This window comes from Leopardus geoffroyi, chromosome A3 (genome assembly GCF_018350155.1).
Source record: "Leopardus geoffroyi isolate Oge1 chromosome A3, O.geoffroyi_Oge1_pat1.0, whole genome shotgun sequence".
Classification (NCBI taxonomy): domain Eukaryota; kingdom Metazoa; phylum Chordata; class Mammalia; order Carnivora; family Felidae; genus Leopardus; species Leopardus geoffroyi.
The window spans coordinates 4,335,126-4,361,289 of record NC_059336.1 but is presented as its reverse complement, the minus strand read 5'-3'; the positions used below and the strand labels follow the sequence as shown (position 1 = coordinate 4,361,289).

At 44.5% G+C, this 26,164-nt stretch overlaps 1 protein-coding gene and 1 pseudogene across 8 annotated transcripts in view; both read left to right on the top strand.

The window, feature by feature from the left end:
* LOC123579932 (guanine nucleotide-binding protein G(s) subunit alpha) overlaps nucleotides 1–11,036 on the top strand; it is a 55,042-nt gene extending 44,006 nt beyond the window's left edge. For 4 of the 8 annotated variants that reach the window (XM_045444096.1, XM_045444093.1, XM_045444100.1 and 1 more), the window contains 10 exons: nucleotides 3,701–3,755; nucleotides 3,846–3,965; nucleotides 5,827–5,924; nucleotides 9,071–9,125; nucleotides 9,259–9,332; nucleotides 9,448–9,506; nucleotides 9,614–9,734; nucleotides 9,882–10,012; nucleotides 10,332–10,399; nucleotides 10,626–11,036. In XM_045444096.1, coding sequence (XP_045300052.1) covers nucleotides 3,701–3,755; nucleotides 3,846–3,965; nucleotides 5,827–5,924; nucleotides 9,071–9,125; nucleotides 9,259–9,332; nucleotides 9,448–9,506; nucleotides 9,614–9,734; nucleotides 9,882–10,012; nucleotides 10,332–10,399; nucleotides 10,626–10,772 — 928 coding nt within the window. In that variant the 3' untranslated portion in view covers nucleotides 10,773–11,036. Of the gene's footprint in view, nucleotides 1–3,697; nucleotides 3,756–3,845; nucleotides 3,966–5,826; nucleotides 5,925–9,070; nucleotides 9,126–9,258; nucleotides 9,333–9,447; nucleotides 9,507–9,613; nucleotides 9,735–9,881; nucleotides 10,013–10,331; nucleotides 10,400–10,625 lie in introns of all 8 variants that reach the window. The other 4 variants (XM_045444094.1, XM_045444092.1, XM_045444099.1 and 1 more) reach the window with 1 other exon arrangement.
* A 7,459-nt stretch (nucleotides 11,037–18,495) lies between these two features.
* LOC123579783 lies at nucleotides 18,496–21,213 on the top strand (annotated as a pseudogene).
* The last annotated feature ends 4,951 nt before the right edge of the window (nucleotides 21,214–26,164 follow it).

Here is a 26,164-nt window from a genome sequence, read left to right as displayed (position 1 = left end):
ATGTATGTTAACCAGAGGCACTTTGCGTTAGCCAGTGGATAGGTAATTCACGATGGCATCCGCTTTTTATTTTTTTTTTCCCCATTCATTATCAGTTTTGTTTTTCTTCACTTCCTGCATCCCCGCTGCCCATCACACGCCGACATGCACACGCATGCCAGGTAGCCATCGCAGCTCAGCTATTTCTCATGAGAACACGCAGAGCCGACTGACCCAGCCTAGGGCATCTCAAAGAAATAGCTTCTGTGGCCGGGGGTGGGGCGGGGCAAAGGATACCGGGGTGGACAAAGTGACTTACACATGTCTGTTCATCTGTTTCTTTTAGAATGTATTATCCCTAGATGGTGGCTACAGTTTCTCCTCTTCCCGGCTATGCTATCCCACTTTGCATGCTGGAATTGCCTGGTCTTAGGAACCTCTAATAAGAATACTATTCTGTTGTGGGGGGGAGGGGGAGGGGGCCCTACCACCTAACCTCTAAAGATAACTGAAAACAAAACAAAACAAAAAAACCAAAAAAAAAGCACAAAAACCCACAAAACCACAAAAAAAAAAAAATGGAATGAAATCCTTAATTGGCAAAAATGTAGTGTAACAGCAATCAAAAAAAGGCATCTACATAAAAGTGACTAATTGACAGTTTACTGTACCAAAAGTTGGCATCTGAGAACTATGACAAGCCCGTATTGACCCCCCGACTCTGTACTAGATGCTGTGCTAGACCCCTGAACCCTACTAACACCTGCCTGCACTTCTATCTGTGACTCTGTTCTGCAAGTAAATATAAGTATTAACATACGTGATAAATAAAAATTCTCTGCATGTTTCAGCAATCCCTGTATCCTGCGTCTGTCTTCTGTCTTTCTTCTTTTGTCTGTCCCTTTCCCACAAATGCACAAAGAGAAAGGTGTATAGGACCAAAAGAAACTTAATATAGCATAGCCTTTCCCCACCACTTGGGTTAGCTGAAGGGGGGGAGGGAAGGGACTTTTAAAATAAAACCCCAGGCGATAGGCTTCATGGACATACTGGGGGAGGGAGGGGGCCACGTCCCAAAAGCATTTCCAGCCCCACCCAGTGTTTTAGTCCGTCAGATCAAAATTGTAGCGGTTGATACATAACTTGGCTTTGTTAAGTAGTTTAGAGACATCTGAGGAATTTTCTCTGAATTTCACAATCAACGTTAAATTCATTAAGCGATAGTAAAAATGATGATAAACCTGCCAGCCCCAGTATAATGTCTCCATCTACATAGTAATTGCTTCAATGGAAGAATTTTATGTTTTAGTATTACACACCCGAATTAGATTTTAGATTTCTCTTTTAGCTGTTTTATACTTGATCTACTCCCACACCTATTCACATACGTAGATGAATACTGAACACGTTCTCAAAATATCCGTATTTAAGACTGGAAGTTTTCCAATTATCATACTACTACTTAGACCAAAATATCAAACTGAATGAAAGAACCTCCTTTCTGGAAGTACTTTCCTCTTGCTCCATGTACATCTGGGTAGTTAATACCCGGACATCTCTAATTTTAACTACTGTGGGACCTTGAAAGCTGGGGTGACGTAATGGCTCTCATTACCATGGAAATGGAGCCTGTTTTTAATGAATGGGATTTGTCCTGTGGGGTTCTAGGTAAACCTGGGCCTGGGTGCGAACATTAGGGGCAAACACGCATCCTTTCGACATTTCTGACGTCTACGTAACTGACTCAGACTCTAGCGCCAAGTCTGGACTTGGTTCCTGATTTCAGAAATGAGCTTCAGTGGTGCACACACACGAGCAGAAAGGTCCCACAGGGCTCAGGGCTCCCATCCCTTTCCATGGAGGGTGGCGGCAGTAAGCAGGAGTCTGGGGGCCAAGGGCACCCTTGCCATCGGGGCGTGGACGCCACGCTCCTGGTTTGCAGGACCTCTCTTGCTGTCCTGCCTGTTCCTCAAATTCTCCTGACTCCCAGCACTTGTAAGTGGCCGTGAGGGGGTTCCTGGTACGGTCTTTTGCCCCCAGCCTCCCCCGCTGATAAGAACACCTGTAAACCAGCTTTTTAAAAAGTCTGACGTTAAAAGCAGTTGCTCCAAAGCCAGTTCAACAGAAAGCGGGCTGACCCTGCCGGGGAAACGGGGGAAATGAAATCAGGAAGTGTGGACCCACCCCTCAGATCAATAGGCAGATCTTTATTTTGGTAAGAATGAAATACTTAATGCTAGCTATTACAGCTCCTTGAAAAAAGTCCCAAGCGGGATCTTCGGCGGCGGGGGCAGAGCTGTTGGCAGGCGAGCACACGGCCGCCCCCCTCCCCCTTCGAGAGCTCTCTTCTCCACTCCGCACTCCTAACCATGCTGCCTGCCAGGCTGCGGTTGCTGTCACTCCCCCTCCGCGTCTTCCCTACACTAACACACTGTCGCGTTCTGCTCCTGAGGGGCCACGGGTTTAATTTCTACCTCCATGCCGGGACTCCTGGTGAAATCAACCGAGCGAAAGCGTCAAAAATGAGGAATTTTGACATTTTCTTTAAAAATTATACACAGCAAGGAAAAGTGAGCCCCGTCCCCTCTCTTGCCTCTGTGGCGCGCTTTTCAGCCTCAGTTTCCTCTGGGAGGGGGGAGCACCTTAACCTCCCCATGACCGTGCTGTCTTGTCCCGGGGCTCAGTACACCATAGGTATGTCCTGAATATTGGTTCCACGCCCCCCACCCAACACCACAAGGTTGAGGCAATGGGTGTATTAAGATTTATACCCCAAGCAAGAGGTCCTTTTTATCCCCTGAAGACACAAACTCTAGAATGTTCTTTGGTCGTGTCTCCAATGAAGGACAGTTGCCGGAAGACCCCTACAGCACTTGAGTTGATGTAACTGGGTGTAAACATTCCTCCAGGGGACCCCAGAAGCCAAAGGGTGTGACCTTTACTTATGGTCCCAGTGACCCTGAATAAAGATCACCATGTCCTATATGACTTACATTCGGGTCATAATTAAAAGGCCACTAAACCTCTAACCTCCAACCCCCCACCCCAGCACACGAGTCCCAGACCATACAGACTTCTGGGGGCAGAATCTCATTTTATCCCTATTTACATTGAGGGACCAATGTATATTATCACCTAGGAATGTCGTTGCTAGCTGACTGACATGATGACTTAATAAAAATGGCCTCAAAGCCTCAGAATCTGTAATCTCACCATCTGCAGTCACTGGTTCTCTGTATACTAAGCCAGTGACCAAGTAAGCCCCAAGAAGAACCATGAAACTTCTTCTCCTCCCTAGTATGTGATTGACATCACCCTCTTCCCCCCAACACAAACACACACGCACACACAGGGATGTTGATAAGGGCCAGGAGGAGCCTTTTAGGAAGTGTTTGTGTGCAATGGGGGCTTCAAAAAAAAAAAACTGGAACCACATCTGAAATAGTCCATGAACCAGGTCTGACTTCTGGTACAGTAGCCTTGATTCTTATCTCGATGCCAATTTGCTAATCTGCCCCAATCGGGTGTGTCCTCGGGACACGTTTGGGAGGTTATAATTTGAAACCACCTTTATTCAGGAACCTCCAATCTGTACAGATCTGAATCCGCAGGTCTTTCAAGAACAGAATACTATGCTTTTAGTTGGAATATCTTGACTAAAGAGACGCTGTTTGCCAATGTGATGCAATATGATTTCTTTTTCTTTTTAATCCCACTGTAGTGAGAAGGCAACCAAAGTGCAGGACATCAAAAACAACCTGAAAGAGGCCATCGAAGTATGTGTTTGGGTCCTTTGTCTCGTTCTTCTCTTAGCTCCCCTTTCAGATAGTGCTGTCCCCCTGACTGCTTTGCTAAATCATTTTCAGACCATCGTGGCCGCCATGAGCAACCTGGTCCCCCCCGTGGAGCTGGCCAACCCTGAGAACCAGTTCAGAGTGGACTACATTCTGAGCGTGATGAACGTGCCCGACTTTGATTTCCCTCCCGTAAGCTAAGCTCTTGAATCATTCCTTTGCCCCCTCCCCTGTACAGTGGGCGGCACAGGGTGATGAGCTCTGGTGACCGCACACCTGTGTCAGAGCCACGGTTCGGGCCGAACACATTTCTGTGATGCTGATTCTTACAAAAAAGTGAATTCCGTTAGGGCTCAAAATGCTAATCATCATTAGGGCTTTGCTCAAGATGGGTGAGTGGAATTCTGTCACCCCTTGTAAATCTCCCCCCCCCCCCACAAGTAAGCATCACACTTTATTCTCACGACATTAGAATGTAGGTTTTTATAAAGGAAAACGTCGTGAGCTGTGGCAGCCTTAATTATTCCCTCATACACGTCTTGTGACAAACAAAACTGTATGTTAAATATGGCACACAAATGCTAATTGTCCAGTTAAATGAAAGTATCCAAAGATACCAAGGAATGCAGAAGTGAAGTGCGAGCCCTGGGTTTTATAAATGGAAGACATTCTCCTTTTGAACAGTTTACTATTTGACCTTTATTAAGGTTTTTTTTTTCTTTTTATTTTTCTCTAAAATCAGTGCTTGCCTTGGGGCAGATGAAACCTTTTCTCTTTCTTTCTTTTTCTTTTTTTTTTTTTTCCTTTGAAAAAAGAAAAGAAAGGACTTTCACCTAAATTAAAACTTGGGAGAGTTTCTTCTGCCCATCCTGGTTGATGTGCAGGACCCTGTTTACAAAGGTTCTCTGTTCCATAAAGAACTATTTTTAGGGAACACAGAAGGAGCCATACCCAGACATACGTTTTGACCCCTCTGTAGGGGAAGAGTGGTTTATAAGAGGGGGACGGGAAACAAGATGGGAAGATGCACCAGTTTATAAGGCCCAGAAGGAAAAGACTTGTCTACAGTTAGAACAATGAGTTATTGTTGCCTTTTGTCAGGCTTTCCTGGGAATTTGTGTTTGTGTATTTTAAATGGGCTTGGCTGCAAACTTACGCTAGCAGGGAAGCAGTATTAATAAGTATGGCTAGGTGAATTTTTTTTTTAAATAGCGAGTTTGAAGAAAACTCCAGCAGTAAGAACAATATACATAATGCGTGTTTCTAATAGAGGGGAAAATGGCAGCCTACTGAAAATGCACCAGAACAGTAACCTTTTATCAGTCGTGCCGACATCTGAACTTTGTGTCCCCTACCTACTTTTAATCCTTCTCTTGGCTGAATTCACACTGAAGAAAAACCCTCTCTTGCCTTGTAAGGGAAGACTGCCCCCGTAGAATGAAAAATGTGTTCAAATGACACGTGAATCATAACCGACTGCAATTTAAAACGACACAGTTTATTTGCTCCATTGTTCCCATTAGGACCCTTCCCAAAGGACAGGCACTGACAGGGCCACGTTTGCCAGTGGTTCCCAACCATATTACTTTTTTGGTAAAATTCAAATTTTCCTGGAAGGGAACTTCATCCCAAGCACATCTTACAAATGAAATATCTTGTTTTCACAACACTGAATCATTTCTTGGCATATTCTCCTAATGCAGATTAATGTATATCTTTCCCATATAAGCAATTGTGTAAAGAAGCAAAATTATTCGGTAGGTGACTATGTCCCGCACCACCCCCCCTGCCCCCCCAAAAAAACCACACCTAGGAGAACTACCCAAGACCCGTAATTCACAAGAAGAGACAGCAGGAATTAATTACTCTGGCTTTTAATTACGTTTCGCAAATTGAGTGAAAATCCTTTTGAGCATGAAGTCGTTAACTTGGCTCTCAACTGGGAATCCCACCCCATGCTGGTCACACAGTGGACCGCGGTGTGGGGGTTAGGGGGGCGGCGCGGTGACAGCGTGGGCACAAGCTCATCGGTGCTCTCTCTCGTGTGTCTCAGGAGTTCTACGAGCACGCCAAGGCTCTGTGGGAGGACGAAGGAGTGCGTGCCTGCTATGAGCGCTCCAATGAGTACCAGCTGATTGACTGCGCCCAGTAGTGAGTAACCTCTCTCCTGCCTCCGCACACGGGACGGGCACGCCTTGAGAAAGTGCTAGAAGCCTCTACTCCCGCTTGTCAAGTTCTTTGCGGAAGAGTTGCGTTCACAGAGGCCAGCCAGTCATTCTCACCTGCACTTAGAAAGTTCTAGTTGGAGTCATTTGTTCTATAAAGCCCTTAATTACACTTTTTTAGTGCAGCGACATTATTTTATATAAACAATTAGTGCCTTTTAGAGCAAAATGATAATTACTTGCAAAAAGGTGATGCTCGGAATTAATTAGCTTGAGGTAATTAATTGGATTGACCTCCAAGCTTTTAGAAAGAGCGGGCAGCTCTCGTACTTGGAATAATGTAAAAATGCTGTATTTTATTGCTATAATTTAAAAACCTAGGGAAATGGTGAGGACAAAAACATACCTCCCCCCTCCTCGGTAGCTAGCGGTTGCCTTGCTATTTCTGCCATCAGGTAAGTGACTACAGTCAGTCGAGTTAGGTTTTGCGTTGAATTCCATGTCCTACCCTTATCCATCCACACTGGGCTTCGATTCAAGGATGCTTCCCCCTACGGGGGGTGGGGGTGCTTCTCTGTCCCCCCCTTCCAGTGTACATAACACATACCTGGAAAGTTGCCTTTTAAATAGCTTACCACCTCCCTCATCCTGTACATGTTAGATAGCAAATACATGATGGTCAGAGCCGTAAAAAAATTCTTAACATTGCTTGTTGGCTGCTGTTGCACAAACATGCTAAGGGGTCGCAGTTAAAATATTCGGAAGCTGGAGTGTCTTGTGACCGGGCAGGTGGGGGGTGGGGGAGGCAAAAGACATTTGTGGGGTTTCAACCTTTCTTCTATAGGTAGCTGAAACTCAGAAATGGCTTTGCTATTGTGTAGAAAATACTAAGTACTCAGGACCAGGGTTCCAGGCTGGCTCACCAGAAGCTGAAATTGCATTACTGAGGAATGTATCGTGAATACCAGTTGAATAAATAGGAGGCAGGAAGAGGTAGCAGCAAACAAACAGCAAGTTCCCTAGAATCCTGTTATCTGCAAATCACAGAGGCATTCGGTAGGGTCTGTGAAACCGATCAATTTATCTTGCCCTGGTCCCGCCTTCCCATAGGAAGTGCACAGTGGATTATTTCCACTTGTCACATAGAGGGCTGTTTCATGGCTGGGTATGCAGGCATATCTGTGTATTTTCTCAAGGACAGAAAAACAGTCCATCTTGGCCAGTCCCTGTGACCCCAACCCCCTACCACTTCTTCAACAAAGTCCCTGATTTTCTCAAAAGTTTGAACTGAAAGCTGGAAGTGCTAATTATAGTAACTCAAAACAAATGGAAATCCTGGAATTGTTTGCGTTTTGTATTTTGGATCCAAGTCAGAAGTACAGGTACAAGATTAGGAGGGTTTAACCCTCCCAGCTTTCAGTGTTCTGGAAGGGGGAGGGTGTGACAGTTTCATTAACAGTCATTTAGCCAGCATTTTTTTGTTTTGTTTTGTTTTTATTTCACACCATTTAAAAGTTTTCTTTTAAAGCAACTTTAAACTGCCCCTGCAAGTTTATCAGAAAATGGCAACATTTGCACCGTTTATGGAAAGTTTTAAGGAAACTGGGGGGGGGGGGGGGGGGTTGTGGAATGAACACGGCTTAAAACTTTTAAAATGTCTTCCCTGGCGGGATGATTGGAACAGACCTCTGTGCACACTGACCAGCATGTTTCTGGTTGAACTGCCTTTATGTTCAGGTTGCCATCCGGGTACCTTGACTATTTCTTAAGCTGCCTATTTTTATTTGTTGAGCTGGGGTTTGGCTGGCCCGGCTCCAGATGTCTCTCTCACAAGATTTGGTGCTGATGATCTATTTATAGAACTGTGGTTCTGTTGCCATGGCAACGTGCTGGAGGCCAGGGCGGCTGGGGAGCTATTTCTGGACTGGTGCTCTAATGTAGGACTGATTGGGCAAGTTAGTATATCCTCTAAGCCAGACTAACTCTCAAGTGGTAAAAAGGAAGGGGGGGAAAAAAACTTACAGAATTTTGTTAAGTAGATTTTTCTGTCTCGGGGATTTTCTTTTCTGATTAGCCCACTTTTAAAACAAATTCCAAGCCCCCTTCCCTCTCCCCCCCCCCCCCAAAAAAATAACCCCTGGTTTTAAACTTAATTTTCCATATTAATTAAATGACCCCAATCTTTCCAAAGTTAGTTTTCCTAATGGTGTGCCCAGTGAAGCAACACGGGCAGGACCATCCTTGCTTTGGGAAGAAAGTCATGGCCACTGCCTGCTCCTCACAGAGAGCCTCCTTAGCGTGCATGATGGGCTCTGGGGCTCTGAGCCCCTCTTCTGTGCAGGACCCTTGCCACGGGAAGATCCATAACCTGGATGGCTGTGAGGTTTCTGAAAAACGCAAAGTCCCCTATCTGGAGTGTTGTATTTCATGGACCCAACAGAACGGAAGGGCACTGTGTGCTTATTTCCTGTTCGGTGTGGTTAGGGCAGAAAGGGGCCCTTTGTGTCCGCCTCCTTTGTTCTCTTTTAATAAGCGAGATTCTTAAAAAGTAGGAGGAAGGGATACCCATTCTGAGTAATTCAAACAATCTCATTTTCATGAGTCCCTGGAGGGGAAAATCCTTGCTGCTTTTAAGTGTGCCATTTTACTCTTTACCCAAAAAAAGTGGAATGAAGTGGGGCAGCATACAGTTTTTGAATTACTTGTCATTTTAGTCAAGGCCAGATAACTTGAAATTTTTAAATTTTTAGTCCTTATCAACGGCACAAGCTCAGATAGGCCTGATTTCGGGCCCTCTGCCGGTTGCCGGGCGCAGAACTGAGACCGGAGCCAGCCCTGCTCTCGTCCCGTGCTCTCCCTGTAGGCCGGGCCCCCCCCCCCCCCAGCGAGAGCCCATTTTCCCGGTTCCTAGATCTACCAGCCAGATAGGTTGACCTTAAACGCTGCCTGCGCTAACCCCTCATAGGCATCGAGGCCTAAGCGTGAACGACAAAGCCCCCAGTGACTTCCTGCGCCTAACTACGACACCGTCGTTTCCATTGAGCTCAACTAACTGTACAGCGAGGCGGGAATTGCGGGCAAATGCGGCATGAGCTCTTGGAACACCCCGGTGTGTCTGTCTTTTCCTCCCAGCTTCCTGGACAAGATCGATGTCATCAAGCAGGCTGACTACGTGCCCAGTGACCAGGTATGCAGAGTTCTCAGAATCAGAGGACTTGGAGCCCCCTTTCCAAGCTCGTCAGGATCTCTGCGCCCAGTGGGCGGTTGTTAATATTCCAGTTGGATTCGGTGAGATCCACTGACCCGGGTTTTGTTTTTAGGATCTGCTTCGCTGCCGCGTCCTGACTTCTGGAATCTTTGAGACCAAGTTCCAGGTGGACAAAGTCAACTTCCAGTAAGTGAACGATCCCCTTCTCAGAACGGACGCGTTTCCTTCTGTCCCGCCAGCAGCAGAGTGGCGGGACGGTGTCAGCCCTGTGGGGTGACCGGGTGTCCTCTGTCTCCCGCAGCATGTTCGACGTGGGTGGCCAGCGTGACGAGCGCCGCAAATGGATCCAGTGCTTCAACGGTACGCAGGCCGCGAGGAGCTCTGCTCTGGGGACACTCCGCTCTCTTGACTGTTCAAAGGTCATTCTCGCCTCTAACCCACACTGCTTCTGCTTTCTTGGGCCGCAGATGTGACTGCCATTATCTTCGTGGTGGCCAGCAGCAGCTACAACATGGTCATTCGGGAGGACAATCAGACCAACCGCCTGCAGGAGGCTCTGAACCTCTTCAAGAGCATCTGGAACAACAGGTGTGTGGTGCCCCGCCCCCCCCCCCCCCGGCTTCTCCCAGGTCTCTCACCCCGGGGTCCTGTCCCCGATCTCCAGGCCCCGTGCAAGCGCGTCAACCCCTTAGTGCGTCCTTTTCCTGGACCCTAAACCTGCACCCTCTCTGCCAGATGGCTGCGCACCATCTCCGTGATCCTGTTCCTCAACAAGCAAGACCTGCTTGCTGAGAAAGTCCTCGCTGGAAAATCGAAAATTGAGGACTACTTTCCAGAATTTGCTCGCTACACTACTCCCGAGGATGGTACGTACGACCTCCTGCCGAGGGCCGGGCCCTTCTCGGGTTCACGGGGCCTGTACGCTCCTGAATATGCCGGACGTGTCCGTTCCCGGAGTGTTTTCATGCCAGTGGAGTTTAAGAGTCCCCTCAATGAACAACCTCTAGAAGAAAGGAAGCCTCTCTGCGTCCCCGCCCCCAGACTCTAAGGGAGCTTGTAGGGAAGCAAGAGAAGCTTCTTTCTGCCTATTTGCCTACGGAGAGAGAAATGAAGGGGCCCCGGTGATGCCAGCTCTCTGGCTCTGCTCGCTGAATGACCTTACCCTGATTTTTCTGTTCTTCGTAGCTACTCCCGAGCCCGGAGAGGACCCACGCGTGACCCGGGCCAAGTACTTCATCCGCGACGAATTTCTGGTGAGTAGAGACCCTTCTCTGGTTCTCTCTTGTTCTTTTTCTCAGCGGTGTGAATTGACGGACTTAAATGTGGGGACTGACCTCTTCAGTTCCCTTTTGTTTCACCAAGGACCGGTGTGAACTTGAGCGGAACCTCGGTAGCCGGTCGATAGTCTGTGGTAGGTGCCCCGCGGGCGACGGTGGGGACGGTGTGGTCTGACTGTGTCGTCTTGTGTTTGTGCCACAGAGAATCAGCACTGCCAGTGGAGACGGGCGTCACTACTGCTATCCCCACTTCACTTGCGCCGTGGACACCGAGAACATCCGCCGCGTGTTCAACGACTGCCGTGACATCATTCAGCGCATGCACCTTCGTCAGTACGAGCTGCTCTAAGAAGGGAACACCCAAATTTAAGTCAAGCCTTAAGCACAATTAATGAAGAGTGAAACGTAATTGTACACGCAGTTGATCACCCACCATAGGGCATGATTAACAACGCAGCCTTTCCTTTTCCCCCCAAGTGATTTTGCGAAACCCCCTCTTCCCTTCAGCTTGCTTAAATATTCCAAATTTAGAAAGCTTAAGGCGGCCTACAGAGAAAAAGAAAAAAAAACAAAGGCCACAAAAGTTCCCTCTCTCTTTCAGTAAATAAAATAACAGCAGCAAACAGAAATAATGAAATAAAAGAAATAAATGAAATAAAAGAAATAAATGAAATAAATGAAATAAATATTGTCTTGTGCAGCATTAAAAAAAATCAAAATAAAAATTAAATGTGAGCAAAAGGATGGGAGTCCTGCCAGTTATTTACGGTTTCGAGCAAAAGCCCCCTCGTTCGTGGTCTTAACCACGTATCAGAAGTCGTTAACCTAACGTGGGTTTCTGAAAACAATTTGCAGACAAAGTCCACCCCTGCCCTGGACCCAAGCCCGGGCCCCACACAAAACCATTAGCCCGTGTAAAGAATTCGGCATTGACCATCGACGGCCGCCTTCTCCGTTCGATCAGCCTCCCTTGTACATGTCTTCACAGTGTGCCTGCTGGACCTGGAGTCTCCCCCAAATGGGTGTCAGGTCTGGGGCTCCCGGCTAGCTGGAGGATATGGACTCGGTTATGTGGGGGGAAATGGGAGGAAGTCAGTGTTGCCAATGCACGAGGGAAGGTGGGGTTACTCGTGAGACGGTGTGCGACGTGGGCCCGGAGCCAATCACCCCGTCGTGCACTTTACATATCTTAACGATTCTGTCGGTTATCCCTCGAAGCTGGGGGCACGATGGAACGGGAGCCATCGAATAGAAAGAAACGGTTTTGAAACAAATGGTTAAACATTTGGGGGGAAACTTAAGCTGGATCCCTACCTTGTTCCATACACCAGGGAATTTTATGTGGCTCAATCATATGATTAAATACAAACAAGTACTTGAAAAAGGATTATTTTTACAGTTAAAATACTGGTTTGTAGAAGGCCTAAGCATGACCTAATATCCAAAAGCCACGGGGGTGGGGTGGACTATACGATACGAAGATCACATGAAACAAAATATGAAGGGGGTGGAGACTGGGTGAAGATCTCTAACAAAGAGTTGATTTCCCTAATAAGCACAATCCTCTTAAAAGCTAATCAACAGTCGTAGAAATGCAAAGTATGCGAACATACAGTTTAAACAAGAAGACACAATTAACATCAGGAAAAATGGGGAGTCTCCTAATGCACGACAAAGTTGCATTGTTGGGGGTGGCGGTGGTCAGCCTTCATAGGCCCCACATGGAACTCATTAAAGCTGTAATGAACCGTGGCTTGAAGCTGGGGTCCACTGGAGCCCCCGTGATCTTCATCCCCGGGCTCATCCCTTAGGCTTGTGGTCCCCCCGGCACTGCTTCCTGGAGCAGCGGGAGGAAGTGCACCACCAACCACCGCACCCTCTGAAACTGGTCAAATGAAATAGTGAGTTGATTCTGTAAATCAGACCAAAACGCCACTTATTTTCCAGGTAAAGTTAATCCGAACCAAATTAATCCTCTAGCATACATAGCTCATCAGAAGTGAGCAAAATGTAAGCCCCAAGGAGGGCAGAGAAAGTAGCAAATAACCTATTTCCATAAACCCTTCGAAAGCTTCCTATGTAATATTCCATCCACATAAAAACTGTGTGTATGCTATGCAGATTTCATCGCAAAACAACCCTCAAAAGCACCCCCAAATTAATACACACTCCCCCAAATTAACAGCAATCTACGTAAGAGATTATGCAAATATGGCCAAAGACCAGCCCACCAATCCCCATCATCCTCCAAAGTACTCCAAATACATAACTAAAACCTGTGTACCAGCCATCAAGACCACATCCCACCAAGATGACCGACTCTTCCAAAATGGCTGCCTGTATGCCCCCTCCGTAGAAATCCCAGAACCTTCTCTGAATAATCCACATAAGATTACCGTAACACTAGCCACAGATCCATCAAAATTAGCAAACAAATCCTCAGGCCATAGAGCAGTTACACCAAGAACATGATACCCCAGAACCCTACCCCCCTCGCTGGTCCACACTGGCAGACACTTTATAATGACCTCCAGAGGGAGGGCCATAAAAGCCACAATTATCCAGTACCTGTTATGTGCCAACCACTGCCCAATGAGCTTGTTTTGGCCATCGCCACCATTTTACCAAGGAGTCAACAGAGGCCTAGAGAGGCCAAAGCACCTTGCTACGAGAAACATGGCTAGTAAACAGGGAAAATGGGCTTCAAACTCAGGTAGCCAAACCCCACTGCTTGACTACCACACCATACTGTCCTTCTAGAAGATACAGAAAAAAGAGGGAAAGGTCTCCTTTGTTCTTTCCAGGATGCCAGCTGTCAGGAGTCCATGACTTGTGACCCCAAAGGGAAATCCTGCAGGGCTCTCCTGGATTCCAGAGCCAGTCAGGTGGTCATGGGACAGATGGGTTGGTGATGGCGCAGGGAGGGGGTCCTGTTCCCTCAGAGAGTGGCGTTGGACATACTCCTGCCCTCCCACCAGTTCAGAGGTTTGCTGTGGGGCCACTGTCGGTCACTCAAATGTGTCTGAGGGTTCCTTCTATTCCTCAGGACTCACTCCTTCTACTTAAAACATTCCCATTTCTGTTTTCCCTCTGAGCTGGCCCCAAACATAACTTGTAGAGGGCTACTTTAAAATCTAAAATCTAAGATCTTCAGAAAGCCAAATAATTATGAAGAATTTCACTTAAATCTTCGATTACAAGTAGCCATTAGTTTTTAAAATTTCAGCTGAATTTTACATCTCTGTTTGAATGCAGAACAACCTATTTTTCTACAGGTAACAGTTTGTTAATCACAATGTTTTAGGTATCACTTTTGTTACTCACGGTGTTTTAGATACCACTTTCCAAAGGTACACAGACTACATATAACTACGGACCTTTTAGAGAATAAATAAAAACATAGTAATAAACCACCAAGCCCCCAATAAGGCCTAATATGAGGAGGGTCTAGAATTGAGCATAATCTTTTTTTTTATTATTTTTTTAATGTTTTATTTATTTTTAAGACAGAGAGAGAGAGAGAGCATGAATGGGGGAGGGGCAGAGAGAGGGAGACACAGAACCCGAACAGGCTCCAGGCTCTGAGCCTTCAGCACAGAGCCCGACGCGGGGCTCGAACTCCCAAACCGCAAGATCACGACTTGAGCCGAAGTCGGATGCTCAACCGACTGAGCCACCCAGGCGCCCCGAGCGTAATCTTTATCCATCTTCATTTTTATTTAAATGTGGGCAAAATCACACCCCCAAAATGACCACCACTGCAAAACCCTTCTATGTCAAATGGCATTCTCTTCTAATGGTTTCTTGGACATCTGGTCATCTCTTTATACAACAAATGTATGGGGATCCCGTGTGGGACCTCAGCCAGCCACTGGGAGTTTTGCTCTCGTGGGGTTTCTATTCTATCAGGGGAGGCATACATTTACTAAATAAATAATCAAAAGAATTCCAGATGGTGACAACATCTCTGAGCTAACGACAAGACTGGGGCAATGGGGAATGGGAAGTATTTACGGAGGGATTCCACTTGAGGTAGAATAGCCAGAGAGGGCCTCTCGAGGGAGGTGACTTTTCTTATGGGAATGCAAAAGATGAGAAGGGGCCAGCCATCCATATATGAGTAGCTAACATCAGTATTTTTTATTGATATTGATTATTAAAGCATTATAATTGGGGCATCTGGCTGGCTCGGTCGGTGGAGCATGCATTTCTTGACCTGGGGGTCATGAGTTCAAGCCCACATTGGGTGTAGCGATTATTTAAATAAATAAAAAACTAAAAAAAACACACATTATAATTAATTCTTATGGGTTACTTTACCATGGGATTAAGTGCTGTCCTAGGCCCTTTTTGTGGACTATCTCCTTTAATCTCTTCGAAACCCTTTGAGGATGCGTCCTATCATCTGTACAAGATGTACCCAATCTGTACCCCACTGCACAAAATTGTGAAAAGTGATATCTAAAACACTCTGAATAATTTATGCAAATTATGCTTTTAACAACAGTTACACTAAAAACGCCACTGCAGTAAGCACTTAATTTGAGGGATTGCTACCCAGGTTCCTATTTTAGAGTTAGGGGATTTGGTGTCTCTGTGATAATCTTTCTGTGCTTAATTAAACACTCATATACTATGAACAACTCAAGTTTTCTGGTTTTTTGTCCCATTTATCCTCTGTATCGGTTAAGAATGTGTCCGGCTGCACATAACAGACCCCTGACCTGGAGTGGCACAGATGAAAAGAGGCTTGTAACTCACTTCGCAAGAATCCTGAAGAATTCTGAGGGTGGTTTCTGATGTTATTTAAGCAGCTCATCAATGGCAGGCCGAGGCCTCCATGATTCTCTTGGCTTCTCTCTCAGGCTCACAAGACGGTATCACATCTTAGCCCAAGGCAGAGAGGACAAGGACAGACAGTGCAGCCAACTCCCTCTTTTATCAAGAATGCAAATGCTTTGTAGCTGCCCTTCCATTTTCTCCACCATGTGAAATACACACAGATGCCTGGATAGCAAGATAGTTAGATGGCTAGATAAGTAGCTAGGTAGCTGGGCAGACAGAAAAATATATATTTAATAACAATATCACACACACACACACACACACACACACACACACGATTGATAATTTTCTGTGGCCCAGACCTTGAAGGAACATCTAGAAAGATATATCGAGTTCCTGCAGTTCTTAAGGATTGGGGAAGAAGACAGGAAGAAACTTTCAAATCATAAGAGATTAATTTGTAGAATTCTATGGAAATCAGTTTGAAAGCCTAGATGAAATAGATGGTTGTCCAGAAAAAACACTGTGTCTCAAAACTGACCCCAGGGGAGACTAAATAAATAAATAAATAAATTCTAAGCAAACCAGTTACCATAATACAGAGCCTAGTGAAGCATCATGACAAGAAGGCTCGGGGCTCTTGCTGGAGTGGGGAGGCAGTGAGTGGAAGGAAACATGAGGGAGGCTTTGGGGGCATCTGATTCTAGACCTAACTGCTGATTAAACAACTGTGAGAAAATTTATTGAGCTATACACCTATGATTCATGCAGATTTCAGTCTGCATACTTAACAAATGTATCCTTTGAAATGAGAGAAAGGAAGAAGGCACCAGACCCAGGTCGTTTCACAGAGAATTCTACGAAACTGTTAACGATCAAATAATTCTAATGCTGCTTAAATTATTCCAGGGTATAACCAAAGGAAAATTTCAAAGTTATTATTGTAAAGCAAGTATAACATGGATTCTAAAACATGCCAAACACTGCATCCGAAAATAAAATTATAGACCAATCTCACTTATGGTATCAGTGTGAAAATCTTAAAATAGAAGCAAACAGAATCCAGCATTACACTTAAAAAATAATACATCCTGGGGCGCCTGGGCGTCTCAGTCGGTTGGGCGTCCGACTTTGGCTCAGGTCACGATCTCATGGTTTGTGAGTTCAAGCCCCACGTCAGGCTCTGTGCTGACAGCTCGGAGCCTGGAGCCTGCTTTGGATTCTGTGTCTCCTTCTCTCTCTGCCCCTCCCCCACTTATGCTCTGTCTCTATCAAAAATAAATAAACGTAAAAAAATTTAATAAACATTTTTTTTTCCCACGTTTTTTTATTTATTTTTGGGACAGAGAGAGACAGAGCATGAACGGGGGAGGGACAGAGAGAGAGGGAGACACAGAATCGGAAACAGGCTCCAGGCTCTGAGCCATCAGCCCAGAGCCCGATGCGGGGCTCGAACTCACGGACCGCGAGATCGTGACCTGGCTGAAGTCGGACGCTTAACCGACTGCGCCACCCAGGCGCCCCAAAACATAAAAAAATTTAAAAAAAATAATAATACATCATGCCTAGGGGAGATGTATTCTACAAATGCAAGGTTGGTTCAATATTAGCAGAACAGGAATATGTGCCAAAATTTAATACCCATTTATATTTCTGGAAATCCAATAAAACAGTAATCAATGGGTGCCTTCTTAATGTAATGACTACATGTATACTATATACACATATATATATATATATAACATATCTGTGTATAATATACATAGTACACCGTATATGTGCATATATAGTACCTAAAATATACTTTATCTCCTACATGTTTTACATATTAATACACTAAATATTATAAATATATTAATTATACTTAAATATATTATTTATATTAATTGATTATGCAACCAATTACTATAGACATATTAAATATCTATAAAATTTTTTTCTCCCCAAACCAACATGTTACTTAATGAGAAACGTCTAAAAGCAGGAACAAGCAGGAACCTCTAATGTCGGGAACAAGAAACAAAAAAGACAAGGATGCCATATTGCCATACTATTTATCATTGTATTGGAAATACACACTAATTCAATTAGACAAAAGAAAGCAATTAAAGGCTTGAGAACTCGAAAGAAAGAAGTAAAACTTCTATTTTTATCTTTCACTGCAAATGATGTAAGTATCAGGAGTCCCCCAAAAAAATCCACAGAAAAATTACTAAAAAGTAAGAATGTAGTAAAGAACAGGTTTATGAGATCAACATGAAAAATCAGTAGTCTTTCAACAATAGATAGAACATCCAGACAGGAAGTCAATAAACAGGTGACATGAACAATACTATCGACCAAGTGGACCTAACAGATATATACAGAACTTTCTTCTGAGCAGGAACAGGATAAATCAACGTTAGGTCACAAAACAAATCTTAACAAATTTAAGAAGACCAAAATTATTCTAAGTGTCTTTCCCATCCAAAATGAAATAAAACTAGAAATCGCTAAGTAAGAAATGAGAAAATTCAAATATGTAGAAACTAAACAATACATTCTTGAATGACTTTGGGGTCAAAGAGGAAATTAAAAGGAATTTTAAGATTTTTATTTCTTGTTTGTTTTAAAAAATTTTTTTAGGTTTATTGATTTGTTTTGGGAGAGACAGAGACAGTGCAAGTGGGGGAGGGACAGAGAGAGGAGGAGACAGAGAACCCCGAGCAGGCTCCACGCTGCCAGCACAGAGCCCGATGTGGGGGGCCAAACCCACGAAACTGCGAGATCATGACCTGTACCAGAACCAGGAGTTGGACGCCTAGCCAACTGAGCCGCCCAGGTCAGGTGGCCCAGATGTTCTTTTTAAGTAACCTCTACACTCAACACGGAGCTCAAACCCACAACCCTGAGATCAAGAGTCACGTGCTCCACCAACTGAGCCAGCCAGGCACCCCGAGGGGAATTTTACAAGTACCTTGAGACAGACAAAAATGAAGATACAACACACCAAAACCTAAGGGATGCAGCGAACAGAGTACTAAGGGGGACGTTTATAGTGATCAACACCTACATTAAACAAGAGGAAAGATCTGAAAATAAACAACCTAACTTTACACCTCAAGGAACTAGAGAAAACAAACTAAGCATAAAGCTAGCAAAAGAAAGGAAATAGTAAGATATGGGCAGACATATATCAAATATAAAAACAACAGGAAAGAAACCCCAGAAGTTGGTTCTTTGAGAAGATAAACAAAAGCAACAAACCCTTAGCCAGACTAAGAAAAAAAGGGAGAAGACTCGGGAGCATGTGGTTGGCTCAGTCTGTGGAGCAAGTGACTTTTGATCTCGAGGTCCTGGGTGTGAGTCCCAACTTGGGTGCAGAAATTGCTTAAAAATATTTTTTTTTTTTTTTAAGAGAAAAGACTCAAATTTAAAAAATCAGAAATGGGGGCACCTGGGTGGCTCAGTCGGTTAAGCGTCCGACTTCGGCTCAGGTCATGATCTCGTGATTCGTGAGTTCGAGCCCCGCGTCCGGCTCTGTGCTGACAGCCTGGAGCCTGCTTCGGATTCTGTGTCTCCCCCTCTCTCTGTCCCTCCCATGCTCTGTCTCTCTCTCTGGTCTCTCAATAACAAACATTAAAAAATTAAAAAAAAAAAAAAAGAAAGAAGAGTTATAAGGGAATATTATGAACAATTCTATGCCAACAAACTGGATAATGCAGAAGTAGATAAATTCTTAGAAACATATAACCTACCAAAACTGAGTAAGAAGAAACAGAAAGCCTGAACAAACCAATAACAATGCAGGAGACTGTATCAGTAATCAAAACTCTCCCAACAAAGAAAAGCCCAGGACCAGATGGCTTCATGGGTGAATTCTACCAAAGATTCAAAGAAGATTTAATACCAATTCTTCTTAAACTCTTCCAAAATAACAGAGAAAGAGGGAAGACATACAAACTCATTTTATCAATCCAGTATCACCCCGACACCAAAGCCAGATAAAGATACCACAAGAAAAGAAAACTACAGGCCAACATCTCTGATGAACACAGATGCAGAAATCCTCAGTGAAATACTAACAAACCAAACTTAACAGCACGTTAAAAGGATCATACACCATGACCCAGTGGGATTTACCCCTTTAAGATGCAAAGATAATTCAATATATGCCAATCAATCAATGTGATACAATACATTAACAAAACGAAGGATAAAAAGTTACGTAAGCATCTCAACTGATGCAGAAAAACATTTGACAAAGTTCAATATCCACTCACGATAAAAACTCAACGAAACAGGTACAGAAGAACTCACCTCAACCCGGTAAAGGTCAACATGAAAAAAGTCCACAGCTAATCCCATAATCAATGGGGGGAAACTCAAAGCTTTGTCCTCCAAGATCCAGGACAAGGCAAGAATGCTAACTCTTGCCACTTCTGTTCAACATAGTACTGGAAATTGTAGCCAGAACAATTCGACAAGAAAAAGAAGTAAAAGTCATTCCAATTGGAAAGGAAGAAGCAGACGTATCTCTGTTTGCAGGTGACTGGATTCACGTATGTGGAAAACTCTAAAGACTCAAAAACAAAAACTGTTAGAATAAATGAATTCAGCAAACTTGCAAAATTAAAAATCAGCACATAAAAATTAGTCACGTTTCTGTACACGAACAACAAACTATCCAAAGAGGAAGTTAATTTTTTTGTCAATTTTTTTAACGTTTATTTATTTTTGACAGAGACAGAGAGAGAGAGAGAGAGAGACAGAGCATGAGAAAGGGAGGGGCAGAGAGGGAGACACAGAATCGGAAGCCGGTCCAGGCTCCGAGCTGTCAGCACAGAGCCCGACGCGGGGCCCGAACCCACAAACCGCGAGATCACGACCTGAGCTGAAGTCGGTCGCTCAACCAACTGAGCCCCCCAGGCGCCCCAGCGACAGAAATGTTTTAACTCTCCTCCCACACCAGAGGCCTTTTCAATTTGGCCTCAGAAGCCAGAAACCAGCTGTTCCTGGAGGAAAGAAGGTTAACAACACAGGGGGTGCTGTGCTACAAGAATAGACTCAAGATGCAGTGGCCACTGAACTTGGTATCTTGGGAACGGAGACTGCTACTGGCAGAGGCAGACAATCAGAGACCTACAACTACTTGCTTGCTAAGAAACTTAAGAGGAAATCTCAAGAACATACACAAAAGAATTAGACAAACAAGTAGATGAATATATGCATGGTGGCAAAAAAAGGGGGGGGGTCAAAGGAAGAGGAAAATGGGCAAGGTCATCTCACACAGAAACAATCTGTTAAAGAGAGTCTGGGGGACAGACTAGAAATGAACTATCAAGGCCGGTAGGAGATCACAGAGGATGATCTGCAAGAGAAAGTGGCTGATGAAATTTCATTCAGGTTGCAGAAACCAAAGAGAGATCTGATAAGCAGTGAGGCTGACTGGGGAACAAAGGGTCAGCTGAACTTTTGATGGAAACCGCTGAAGTCGCCTCAATGGCGGCCTTTCCACAATGCACGCTGGTTGAAGACCAGGTGGCGTTTTCCTGAATCTCCTGAAACCCATTCCTAGTGTCGATGAGGAGCAAATTAAGGACGTTCTCTGCGCTGGAAATCAAAAGGAGTATGAACATAAAAAGGCTGCTCGGAAGAGAGGAACACAAGCGTTGGGGGGGAAAAAAGATGAAACAAGCTATTTAAGAATCTAGATGTTGGGGCGCCTGGGTGGCGCAGTCGGTTAAGCGTCCGACTTCAGCCAGGTCACGATCTCGCGGTCCGTGAGTTCGAGCCCCGCGTCAGGCTCCGGGCTGATGGCTCAGAGCCTGGAGCCTGTTTCCGATTCTGTGTCTCCCTCTCTCTGCCCCTCCCCCGTTCATGCTCTGTCTCTCTCTGTCCCAAAAAAATAAATAAACGTTGAAAAAAAAAAGAAAAAGAATCTAGATGTTCAACAAGTTGACAAGACATGATGAGAAACTTCTGCAAGTGATATGAATGAGGGGCTGGCCTCTCTCTCTTTTTAATGTTTATTTTTGAGAGAGAGAGAGAGAGAGAGAGAGAGAGAGAGCGTGCGTGCGCAAGCAGGGGAGGGGCAGAGAGAGAGGGAGACGCAGAATCCAAAGCAGGGCTCCAGGCTCTGAGCTGCTGGCACAGAGCTCGACGCGGGGCTCGAACTCATAGACTGCGAGATCATGACCTGAGCTGAAGTCAGACGCTTGCTTAACCGACTGAGCCACCCAGGCGCCCCTGGGGCTGGCCTCTCTTGACAAGCCCCTGGGAGGCCGGGGAGAGACAAAGGTGGCCGCAGAGAAGCCATCAAGGTTGATGATTCTCACGATTTGGACTGGGTATCTTTCAGTACATTTTGGAGCATAAGCCTTTCTAAAATAACATTGTAATAAGCCATTTCTACTGAGATTGCTTTGTTTCACTTTGCACTGATAAACACAAAAATCTGGAGAGAAAGAACTGTTTTCTTGTTTAAAAAAGAACTGCATTTGTGGGGAAATGAATGTGATTGACAGAAACATTTCTCAAGTCTGACAAAATACTTAAAAGTATACAGCAGAGCATTTAGTTTCTCAATCTGTTGTATGTGTTGTTACTAATCGATAATTACTTTTGGCCAGGCCATAGTAACATGCCGTTTAAAAATGCTTCCTTTTTCTAATTTATAATTGCAGTGAATTATGATTGATTTCAAAACATTCAATTAAAGGATCTTAATATAAGGCACATAAATTGTTAAGCTATTACAAATGCATTCAAATTTAGTTTTTCTGTGTTCTAAGAACTTTTAGGCAATTTTAAGGATAGAGACTAAAATTAAAATAGGTTCCTACTGATGGCTTTTCCCACTTATCTGTCCAGAAGTAAATTAGCATCAGAAGCTTTTCAAAGCAGTATTGTTTCTTAACTTTAACTTTGTTTTCGACTTCTTTTTAATTAGCTTGACCATACACTAAATACTACATGTGATCCGTACCTGTGTAATCACCATGGACATTTAAAAATTTTGCAGTGGTTGCCTGCCTAAGACTATTTTGCCTTATGTTTAAAAAGTTGGGTATTAAAAATGTTACTTTGGCAAAAAAGAAAGAAAAGAAAAAGAAAGAAACAAACAAAGAAAAGAAAAGAAGGAAGGAAATCCCATTCACAACAGCAACAACAACAAAAAAATAAAATACTTATGTATAAACTTAACCAAAGAGGTGAAAGACTGGTACACTGAAATTATAAAATGTTAATGAAGGAAATTAAAGACAACACAGGTGAATGGAAAGACATCCCATGTTCATGGACTGGGAAATAAATATTGTTAAAATGTCTGTACTACCCCAAATTATCTACAAATTCAATGTACTCTCTAGCAAAATCTCAAAGGCATTTTTTTTTTAATTTTTTTTTTTCAACGTTTATTTATTTTTGGGACAGAGAGAGACAGAGCATGAACGGGGGAGGGGCAGAGAGAGAGGGAGACACAGAATCGGAAACAGGCTCCAGGCTCGGAGCCATCAGCCCAGAGCCCGACGCGGGGCTCGAACTCACGGACCGCGAGATCGTGACCTGGCTGAAGTCGGACGCTTCACCGACTGCGCCACCCAGGCGCCCCATCTCAAAGGCATTTTTTACAGAAATAGAAAAAAAGTCCTAAAATTATTGTGGAACAAAACACTTCAAAATAATCAAAGCTATCATGAATAAGAAGAAAAACGCTAAAGGCATCACACTTTAAAATATATTTCAAAACACATTACAAAGCTACAGTAATCAAAACACTATGGTGCTGACATAAAAATGGACATATAGACTAATGGAACAGAATAGAGAGCCCCAAAATAAATCCTCACATCCATGGTCAATTGATTTTTGACAAGAGTACTAATGAAGAACAGGACAATCTCTTTACTAAAGGGTATAGGGAAAACGGGATATCCACATGCCAAAGAATGAAATTGGACTCTTATCTCACACCACATACACAAATCAACTTAAAATGGATTGAAGACATAAATGTAAGAGCAATTCTAATTAATGGAAGAAAACATAGTGGAACAGCTTATAGACTGGTTTGGACAATGATTTTTTGGATGTCGCCAAAAGCACAGGCAGCAAAAGCACAAAAGAGACAAATAGGATGACGTCAAACTAAAAGCCTTCTGCATAGCAACAGAAACCACGAACAGAGTGAAAAGGCAACCAACCTATGGAACGGGAGAATGTATGTGCAAACCATACTTCTGATAAGGGGTTAATACCCAAAATATATATCCAAAAGCAGAGCAAAAACCCCAAATAACCCAATTACAAAATAGACAAGGGACCTGAATAGATATTTCTCAAAAGAAGAAACACAAATGACCGAAAGGTATATAAAAGGTGTTCAATATCACTGATCACCAGAGAAATGCAAATCAAAACTTCCATAAGACATCACCTTACACCTATCAGAACGGCTGTTGTCAAAAAGGCAAAAAGTAAGTGTTGATGAGGATGTGTGGAATAGGAAATCCTTGTACGCTGCTGATGGCAATGTAAATTGGTACAGCCGTTACGGAAAACCTCAAAAATTAAAACAGAACGAACTCATGATCCAGCAACCCCACTTCTAGGCAGAGAGCCAAAAGGAATGTAATCAGTATCTTGAAGAGAGATTTACTCTCCCGTGTTCACTGGTGTTACAATAACCACGACAAGGAAACAACCTAAGTCTGTCTAGAGATGAACGGATAAAGAAAATGTTGCACAGATGCACAACAGAATACTACTCAGTTTTAAAAAAGAAGGAAGTCCTTGGGGTGCCTGGGGGGCTCTGGCGGTTGAGCGTCTGACTTCAGCTCAGGTCATGATCTCCCGGTTGGTGAGTTCGAGCCCCACGTCGGGCTCTGTGCCAACAGCTCAGAGCCTGGATGGAGCCTGCTTCGGATTCTGTGTCTCCCTGTCTCTCTGCCCCTCCCCTGCTCATCCTCAGTCTTGCTGTCTCCCTCCCTCCCTCTCTCTCTCTGTCTCTCTCAAAATAAATAAAACATTCTAAAAAAAATGAACTCTTGGGGCGCCTGGGTGGCGCAGTCGGTTAAGCGTCCGACTTCAGCCAGGTCACGATCTCGCGGTCTGTGAGTTCGAGCCCCGCGTCGGGCTCTGGGCTGATGGCTCCGAGCCTGGAGCCTGTTTCCGATTCTGTGTCTCCCTCTCTCTCTGCCCCTCCCCCATTCATGCTCTGTCTCTCTCTGTCCCAAAAATAAATAAACGTTGAAAAAAAAAAATTAAAAAAAAAAAAAATGAACTCTTTTATGTGTGACAGGGAATTAAGAGTTAAAGGTCTGAAGGAATTCTAATCTTTCAGGTGTACCCACTGAAAGAAAATAACGATGCTCCCAGATAATCTAGCCGGGTGGAGGGCAGGGTGGGAGAGGGAGCAAGGGCGTGCCGGTAACGGCCCAACGGCAGGCTCCCTGGCACAGAGGCGGGGGCAGGGGAGTCCTGGTCTGTAGTATTTGCCAATTTCCGCGACGTAAGCACACCCATCGCTCCCAGTAGTACACCCCCCCCAGCACGGAGTTGGGAAGGGAGGAGATCTTGGCAGACGGGGCGACACAGCTACAGCACGTCACCAAGGGGGGCAGAGGCGAAACGGGATGGGCTGGGACTGGATATGTGCTGAAACCGAGTGATGCGGATGCGGGTTCGTTACACTATTCTCTCTAAATTTGTTTACTGAGCTATCACAGACATAACATTGTATTCGTTTTAGGTGCACCACATAATGATTTGATATATGTATACATATCCCAAAACCATCATCAGAGGAAGTTTAGTCAACATCCAACACCACTCATAGTTACAAAACCTTTCTTTTCCTGTGATGACCACTTTTAAGACCTACCCTCTCAGGAGCTTCCAAACACACAATACAGGACAGTAAACTATCTTCACCATGCTGTACATTACAATCCCATGTCATCCTGTATATTCTTGACATTTCAACCAAAAATTTAAAAAGAAAAATCCTTGGGATACCTGGGTGGCTCAGTCGGTTAAGGGTCTGACTCTCGATTTCGGCTCAGGTCATGATCTCAGGGTTCGTGAGTTTGAGCCCCGCATCAGGTTCTGTGCTGACAGCGTGGAGCCTGCTTGGGATCTCTGTCTCCCTCTCTCTGCCCCGCCCCCACTCACTCTCTTGCTCTCAAAACAAGTATTTTTTATTTTTTAAAAAAATTTTTTAACGTTTATTTTTGAGACAGAGAGAGACAGAGCATGAATGGGGGAGGGGCAGAGAGAGAGAGGGAGACACAGAATCCGAAGCAGGCTCCAGGCTCTGAACCATCAGCCCAGAGCCCGACGCGGGGCTCGAACTCACAGACCGGGAGATCTTAACCGGCTTAACCGACTGAGGCTTAACCGACTGAGCCACCCAGGTGCCCCACAAGTATTTTTTAAAAAACAAGAAATCTCCAAAAAAAATGAAAACCCCTAAATTTCAAGATTAAAATGTTTAAATCTTTTTTTTTTTTTTTTTAACGTTTATTTATCATTGAAAGACAGAGAGAGTCAGAGCGTGAGCAGGGGAGGGGCAGAGGGAGAGGGAGACACAGAATCCGAAGCAGGTTCAAGGCTCTGAGCTGTCGGCACAGAGCCCGACGCGGGGATCGACCTCACCAACCGCGAGATCATGACCCGAGCCGAGGCTGGACGCTTCACCAAGTGAGCCACCCAGGCACCCCTAAAATTTTCAATCTTTTAATGTTACCATCGGTCAGTGCAGACGATTATGACTAGGAACTGCATGAGCACAGCAGTGGTCCGTGACTGCAGTTAACAGCTACTATGCTACCTGCTCCACCCTGGCTTAAATGCTTTACAAGGAATAATGCAAGGGGCTATTCGTATCCTGTTTTACAGATGAAGAAACTGAGGAGTAAAAAGCCAAACAATTTCTTTGGTTTATGTTCACGCAGCCAAAAATGCAGACTCGGA